Source organism: Tenrec ecaudatus, chromosome X, assembly GCF_050624435.1.
Source record: "Tenrec ecaudatus isolate mTenEca1 chromosome X, mTenEca1.hap1, whole genome shotgun sequence".
Lineage (NCBI taxonomy): Eukaryota > Metazoa > Chordata > Mammalia > Afrosoricida > Tenrecidae > Tenrec > Tenrec ecaudatus.
In genome coordinates this window covers 582501-590373 of record NC_134548.1, presented here as the reverse complement: position 1 = coordinate 590373, position 7873 = coordinate 582501, and the positions used below count along the sequence as shown (strand labels likewise).

Genomic DNA, 7873 nt, shown 5'->3' with positions numbered 1-7873 from the left:
CTTCCTCCCTCCCCGCCCCACGCGCCCTGACGCCCCGCCCCGACGCCCGCAGGCCCCGCCCCCGCGCCCTGACGCCCCACGTGCCCCGACGCCCGCAGGCCCCGCCCCCGCGCCCTGACGCCCCGCCCTGACGCCCCACGTGCCCCGATGCCCGCAGGCCCCGCCCCCGCGCCCTGACGCCCCGCCCTGACGCCCCACGTGCCCCGATGCCCGCAGGCCCCGCCCCCGCGCCCTGACGCCCCGCCCTGACGCCCCACGTGCCCCGATGCCCGCAGGCCCCGCCCCCGCGCCCTGACGCCCCACGTGCCCCGATGCCCGCAGGCCCCGCCCCCGCGCCCTGACGCCCCACGTGCCCCGACGCCCGCAGGCCCCGCCCCCGCGCCCTGACGCCCCACGTGCCCCGACGCCCGCAGGCCCCGCCCCCGCGCCCTGACGCCCCACGTGCCCCGACGCCCACAGGCCCCGCCCCCGCGCCCTGACGCCCCACGTGCCCCGACGCCCGCAGGCCCCGCCCCCGCGCCCTGACGCCCCACGTGCCCCGACGCCCGCAGGCCCCGCCCCCGCGCCCTGACGCCCACGTGCCCCGACGCCCGCAGGCCCCGCCCCCGCGCCGATGGAGCAGTACCTGTCGAAGCCGGACAACGCCACCCTGCAGATGCTGCGCAGCCCGACGCTGGCCGTGGTGCTGCCGGCCGTGTACTCGCTGGTGGCGCTGGTGAGCATCCCGGGCAACCTGTTCTCGCTGTGGGTGCTGTGCCGGCACATCGGGCCGCGCTCGCCGTCCATCATCTTCATGATCAACCTCAGCCTGACGGACCTGGCGCTGGCGCTCGTGCTGCCCTTCCAGATCTGCTACCACTCCCGCGGGCACCACTGGGCCTTCGGCGCGCCGCTGTGCAGCGCCGTCACCGTGGGCTTCTACGCCAACATGTACGCCAGCATCCTCACCATGACCTGCATCAGCGTCGAGCGCTTCCTGGGCGTCGTGCGCCCCATGGCCGCCGCGCGCTGGCGCCGCCGCCGCTACGCGCTGGCCGCCTGCGCGGGCCTCTGGGTGCTGCTGCTGGGCGCGCTGTCCCCGCTGGCGCGCGCCGACCTCACCTACGAGGTGGAGGCGCTGCGCATCGTCACCTGCTTCGACGTGCTCAAGTGGACCATGCTGCCCAGCGTGGCCACCTGGGCGGCCTTCCTGCTGACGCTCTTCCTGGTACTTTTCCTGGTGCCCTTCGCGGTCACCGTGGCCTGCTACGCCGCCACCATCCGCCAGCTGCTGCGCCACCCGGGCGGCTACGGGCGCGAGCAGCGGCGGCGCGCCGTGTGCCTGGCGGCCGTGGTGCTGGGCGCCTTCGTGGCCTGCTTCGCGCCCAACAACTTCGCGCTGCTGGCGCACGTGGTGGGCCGCCTCTTCTTCGGGCGCAGCTTCTACCACGTGTACAAGCTCACGCTGTGCCTCAGCTGCGTCAACAACTGCCTGGACCCCTTCGTCTACTACTTCGCCTCGCGCGAGTTCCAGGCGCGCCTGCGCGCCTGCCTGGGCCTCCGCCGGGGCGCCGCCGACGAGCTGTCCACCGCCGCGGGGCGCCCCGGGGACACCCTCTTCTCCTCCGCGCGCTCGCCGTCCGCGCGCTCCGGCTCCCAGGCCGACAGCGGCGGGGGCACCCAGGCGGCGAGCCGCCCCTTCCTGCAGCGCCAGGAGAGCGTGTTCTGAGCCCCCGCGCCCACCCCGAGAGGGGACAGGACTGAGGGGTGCTGGAGAGACCCTGGGGGTCCCCGCAACGAGCCCAGCCAAGTGGGGGTGGACAGCACCCCGGGGAACAGCGTGCACGTGAGTGTTGGGGAGGGGGGCGCACAGAAACGCCCCGCTGTCCCCAAGGCGCGCAACCTCACGGGGCTCCGGTGGCCAGGCGGTGGCCACGTGGGATCATGGGAGGGGGTTGGGGGGACAGGGATGATCCCACGCTGGCCCCGGAGGACGCCCCATCGGGACCCGCGCGGACCCTGCTGCTGCCCAGAGTGGCCCGGCCCCGGGGCTGGCTTCTTCCTCACGCACAGGGTGCGGGGAGGACACTGAAGTCCGGTCCAGCACAGACAAACCGCGCCCCAAGGACCTGCAGAGGCCGCCACAGACACGGTGGCCACAGGACCTCCAAGGACCAGGCTGCCCACTCTGACCAGCGGGGACCTCGTGCTGCTGAACTTGCTCCGGACCGGGCAGCGCCCGGGCACCTGCGTGCCCAGGAGGAAGGGAGCGGCCTTGCCCCGCTCCCGCGAACTCGGCATGGGACACGAGGTAGCCACGTTCTGGGTGTGTTGGGGAGCCCCTGGGCACCTGGCGGAGGATGCTGGGTGCCCAGCAGTAGGAGGGGCTGAGAACCGCAAGGTGGGTGTGTGAGGGGCGGGGCGGGGCGGGCCCTCGCTGACCTCGGACCGAAGACCACACCACCACCCGCACTGTGGGTTTGAAAGGCTGCTGGTCGGGATGGTGGACGGGCGGTTTCCACTCAGAGGCCAGCAGAGCGACACAAGCAGAGGAGCCGCCCCTGGGGGTCTCCCAGGCTGTCCGTCTGTACAGGAGGAGCTAATGAATAGGTAGATATGCAGATCGATAGATAGATCAATAGATCGATAGATAAACACACTGCCATCGAGGGGACGCCGACTCACGGCGACCCTGCAGGACAGGGCGGAGCTGCCCCTGCAGGTCTCCCAGGCGGTCAGTCTGCACGGGAGCAGACGGTCTCCTTTTGCAACCGCAGCGCGGCTGGTGGACTTGAACTGCCAGTGCTGAGGTGAGCTGCCCAGCACCAACACACTGGGCCATCAGGGCTCCCAGTCCAGTGCTAAGCACCCCTGCTGGACACAGGAAGAGACACAGGCAGGGGAGGAGGCAGCCGTGAAGCCCTGCCAGGTGCCCCCCACCCCCCAGCAGAGGTTGGCAGCTCAGGGGGTGTCCTGTGGCTGCAGGCAGTGAGCCCCCAGGCTGCGGGGTCAACGGCCAGCATCCTGGTCTACAGAGTTCCTAAGAGGAAAGGCCTGGCAGTCGGTGTCTGTGGAGGTCGGAGAGACACGGACACCAGCCCGGGGATGGCACCCACTCAGCATGAGGTCACCCTGGGCCAGGGGGCCCCCACCCTGCAGGAGTGTGTCCTGACCACAGAGGAGAAGGGACACAGAGGGACACGGCCCTGTGGAGACAGAGGCTGGAGAGATGCAGACACAAGTCCAGGGTCATCTGGGGCCCCCAGGGGCTGGGAGAGACCTTGAGGAAGGACCGTCCCCTGGAGCCTCCTGAGGGAGCCGGCCCTGCCCAGCCCTGGACCTCAGACTGGTGTCTTTGCGGATGTCACTCACTCAGCATGAGGTCACCCTGGGGCAGGAGGCCCTCGCCCTGCAGGAGTGTGTCCTGACCACAGAGGAGAAGGACACAGGGGACACGGCCCCGTGGGGACGGAGACACGGCTGGAGAGCTGGGGCTGCAAGCCCGGGAATGTCCAGGGCCCCAGACACGCAGGCAGAAGTGAGAGAGGACAATGTGTGCGCTTTGGAGCCCCCGGGGCCACGGCTTTGTGGTGGACATTAAACTGTGAGTTTATGCGACACAGAGGGGAACCCCACCCCCCCCCCCAACCCCCCGCCCTGCGGACCTTGCCGTGCATTCTGGGAAATCAGCAGGGGCTGAACACGGTGCCCTGGGCGATGCTGAATGTCCATTTACGATGGCGGACTTCTTATTTTTTTTAATTACAATAAAAAGTTCTGTTTGGTTTTTAAAGAATGGCTGAGCGCTGGGTTTGCGGGGTGCGGGGTACCCCACAATCGAATGGGCCCAAGGGGCGGCTGTGTAATTGAGGGGGTAAAATAAGAGACATCAGACAAGATGTGTGGGGCCACCACGGCTGCAGGAGCCAGGTCTGCGCAGAGAGAATGTGTATTTCCAAGAGGCTGATACACACTCGGGTGCATGCAAGCCCCCCAATCACAGGTACCCTAACCCTAAGGTCCCTGCGTGCATGGAGGAGTAGCCTAACACCGGTGCCCCCTCGGGCAGGTAACGGGGAGAGGCTGTCTTCAGAGCCTAGGGAGCAATCGGGAGGCGATCTTGGGGAGCAATATTGATTAGGGGAATGGGATTGGGACAGTCTCTGCCTCACAGGGCGCAGGCCTCCCGCCACCCCGGAACCCAGCCTGCCCGGCTCCTCACTCTCCGAGAATAGCATTCACCCCTCTATGAGCTCTTCGTGTTCTGCTCCCCACGCGGAAGGGGGGGTGGCGGGATCACGGAAGCCCATGCCAAAGACACACATGACAGGTTCCAGGTTCCAGGTGTCACCGCTCAGACCCCTGGAGGTCAGCAGAGGGCAGGCTATACAGGGTCTGGGCAGACTGGGGGTACTGAGCCCATGCTAAGAGGATGGGGTGTGTGTGTGTGTGTATTGGGGAGGAGGGGTGTCTCTCAGCAGGAACATGTGAACGCCAGACCACCAAACCAGAGGGGAGGGCACTCCCTCAGGGATTTGGGGGCCAACAGGCCACAGGTGCGAGGGGAAGTTCTCAGATGCTCAATCCCTGGACCCCCCCTCCAGAATGAGTCACCCTGGTTGATTTTGACTCTGGCAATGGGGGTCTTAGAATTGTGCTCCCCGGGTTTGGGGCACCCTGCTGGACCCCTATGCCCACGCCCCCCACCTTTCTCTGTATCTCCCACCTGGCCACGCCCACCCCCATATCCCCACCTCTTCACCCCTCCCCTGGGGGCCACTAGATACATGCACCTGCACCCCTCCCGTCGGGCCCCTACATCCACACCTCAGCTCCCACGGGGTCCCTATACCCACACTCCTTCACCCATCCTGTTTGGGTCCCTATATACACCCCCCATCCCTCCCATGGATGCCCCCCATGCATACACACCCGCCACCCCTCCCATGAGGACCCCTATCCAGGCCATTCATTCCTCCCGTGGGGGCCCCTATATACACCCCAATCCTTCCCATAGAGGACCCCCTGTATACACACCCCGTCATCCCTCCAGCGAGGTCCCCCCTATCCCCATGCCCGCCCTGTCATCCCTCCAGCGAGGTCCCCCTATCCCCATGCCCCCCCTGTCATCCCTCCAGCGAGGTCCCCCTATCCCCATGCCCCCCCTGTCATCCCTCCAGCGAGGTCCCCCTATCCCCATGCCCCCCGTCAACCCTCCAGCGAGGTCCCCCTATCCCCATGCCCCCCCTGTCATCCCTCCAGCGAGGTCCCCCTATCCCCATGCCCCCCCTGTCATCCCTCCAGCGAGGTCCCCCTATCCCCATGCCCCCCGTCAACCCTCCAGCGAGGTCCCCCCTATCCCCATGCCCCCCCGTCATCCCTCCAGCGAGGTCCCCCTATCCCTATGCCCCTTCACAGAGCCCGTTCACTGCTCCCAGGACCCCCCTATCCGCACACCCTTCACCCCTGCCCTGGCCCCTCCCCATCCAAGGCCCTTCACCGCTCCCCTGGGCCCCCCATATCCGCACCGCAGCCGCACCCCATATCCACAGCCCCCACCGTCCCACCCGCACGGCGCCCGCGGGACTTGTTCCCGCTCCCCGCGCCCTGCTCCCCAGCCCCGCGTGGCCGAGGCCGCACCGCGGGCGATAACCCGCCCCCCCACCCCCACCAAGCCCTCCGCCCCGCACTGCATGCCGGGAACTTTCGCCCGACCGGAACTTCCGCGGGAAGGGGCGGGGCGATACGGAGGGCCCTTTGGAGGCGGAGCGTTGCTGGGGCCGGAGCGTCGGCTGGAGGCGCGGCCTGGGGGCGGGGCGTCGACTGGTGACGCTCCTGGGGGCGGAGCGTCGGCTGGTGATGCTCCTGGGGGCGGAGCGACGGGTGGAGGCGCGGTCTGAGGGGCGTAGCGTCGGCCGGGGGCGGGGCGTCGGCTGGGGCGGGGCGGGGCCTGGGGGCGGGGCGTCAGCTGGGGGCGTCGGCTGGGGGCGGGGCGGGGCCTGGGGGCGGAGCGTCGGCTGGGGGCGGGGCGTTGGCTGGGGCGGGGCGTCGGCTGGGGGCGGGGCGTCGGCTGGGGCGTAGCGTCGGCTGGGGCGTAGCGTCGGCTGGGGCGGGGCGTCGGCTGGGGGCGGAGCGTTGGTGGGGCGGAGCGACGGGTGGAGGCGCGGTCTGAGGGGCGTAGCGTCGGCCGGGGGCGGGGCGTCGGCTGGGGCGGGGCGGGGCCTGGGGGCGGGGCGTCAGCTGGGGGCGTCGGCTGGGGGCGGGGCGGGGCCTGGGGGCGGAGCGTCGGCTGGGGGCGGGGCGTTGGCTGGGGCGGGGCGTCGGCTGGGGGCGGGGCGTCGGCTGGGGCGTAGCGTCGGCTGGGGCGTAGCGTCGGCTGGGGCGGGGCGTCGGCTGGGGGCGGAGCGTTGGTGGGGCGGAGCGACGGGTGGAGGCGCGGTCTGAGGGGCGGAGCGTCGGCTGGGGGCGGGGCCGGGGCGGGGCCTCTCCGGCGAGCGGGCCTTCGCGGCACTGCCTGCGCGGCCGGCGGTGGGCGCTGGGCGCTGGGCGTGCGGCCGCCATGGTGCTGTGCCCGGTCATCCGGAAGCTGCTGCACAAGCGGGTGGTGCTGGCCAGCGCCTCGCCGCGCCGCCGGGAGATCCTCAGCCAAGCGGTCAGCTGGGGGCCTGCGAGGCCGGGCGGGGTCACCGGGGGGGGGTGGGGGCAGGGGTCGGGGGACACCGAGGGGGGTCAGGCAGCGGCCTGGGCCAGCGGTGAGCCTCCGGGGCCGTGGGCAAAGAGGAGGAGCCGGGTCAGGGGTCACGGCCTTAGGAGGGGTCGGGCTGAGGGTCAAGGACCCAGGAACGGGGTCTGCGGTCCGGTCGGGGCCCCGGTCTTGGGGGTTGACGTTGAGGGGCAGGGAATGTGGGGGTCAGCTCAGGGGCAGGGGCTGCGGGGTCAGCTCAGGGTCAGGGCCTGTGGGGGTCAGCTCAGGGGCAGGGGCTGCGGGGTCAGCTCAGGGTCAGGGCCTGTGGGGGTCAGCTCAGGGGCAGGGGCTGCGGGGTCAGCTCAGGGGCAGGGGCTGCGGGGTCAGCTCAGGGGCAGGGGCTTCGGGGTCAGCTCAGGGGCAGGGGCTGCAGGGTCAGCTCAGGGGCAAGGCCTGTGGGGGTCAGCTCAGGGGCAGGGCCTGTGGGGGTCAGCTCAGGGGCAGGGGCTGTGGGGGTCAGCTGGGGCAGGGGCTGCGGGGTCAGCTCAGGGGCAGGGGCTGTGGGGGTCAGCTGGGGCAGGGGCTGCGGGGTCAGCTCAGGGGCAGGGAATGTGGGGGTCAGCTGGGGCAGGGGCTGCAGGGTCAGCTCAGGGGCAGGGGCTGCGGGGTCAGCTCAGGGGCAGGGACTGTGGGGTCAGCTCAGGGGCAGGGGCTGTGGGGGTCAGCTGGGGCAGGGGCTGCGGGGTCAGCTCAGGGTCAGGACCTGTGGGGGTCAGCTCAGGGGCAGGGCATGTGGGGGTCAGCTCAGGGTCAGGACCTGTGGGGGGTCAGTTCAGGGGCAGGGCCTGTGGGGGTCAGCTTAGGGGCAGGGGCTGCGGGGCCAGTCGTGGGCTCGGGGCTCGGGGTCTCCTGCTGGCCAGCGGCTGGGGTCAGAGGGGGCCGCAGCCACAATAAGGTGCTGCATCTACAGGCCAGCTGGCTGGCAGCTAGGTAGGGTCAGGGGTCAAGGCCAGTGTCAACGCCAGCCAAGATCGGGGTCAGCAAGGCCAGGACACAGGTCAGTGGAGGTGGGGGCACATGACCTGTGTGTGCATCTGCGTGGTGGGGGGCCGGGGGTGGCGGTTTCTTCACAGAGCTACCATGGAGGATGGGGGGGCTATTTAGATATTTTTCTGGGAGGAGGGGCTGAGGGTGGGGGTCAGCTGGAGG

General features: G+C 70.4%; 2 protein-coding genes across 2 annotated transcripts in view; both read left to right on the top strand.

Annotated features, from left to right (window-relative positions):
- Nucleotides 1–613: 613 nt before the first annotated feature.
- LOC142434988 (S-geranylgeranyl-glutathione receptor P2RY8-like) lies at nucleotides 614–1708 on the top strand. The gene has a single exon (XM_075539585.1). The coding sequence runs from the start codon at nucleotides 614–616 to the stop codon at nucleotides 1706–1708; it is 1095 nt and encodes a 364-aa protein (XP_075395700.1).
- A 4752-nt stretch (nucleotides 1709–6460) lies between these two features.
- Nucleotides 6461–7873, top strand: part of LOC142434452 (putative bifunctional dTTP/UTP pyrophosphatase/methyltransferase protein) — a 22453-nt gene continuing 21040 nt past the window's right edge. The window contains exon 1 of the mRNA XM_075539170.1: nucleotides 6461–6631. Coding sequence (XP_075395285.1) covers nucleotides 6539–6631 — 93 coding nt within the window. The 5' untranslated portion in view covers nucleotides 6461–6538. The remainder of the gene's footprint in view (nucleotides 6632–7873) is intronic.

Excerpts from the sequence above, each read along its gene's own strand:
- LOC142434988 (XM_075539585.1), top strand. The coding sequence starts at position 614 with ATGGAGCAGTACCTGTCGAAGCCGGACAACGCCACCCTGCAGATGCTG.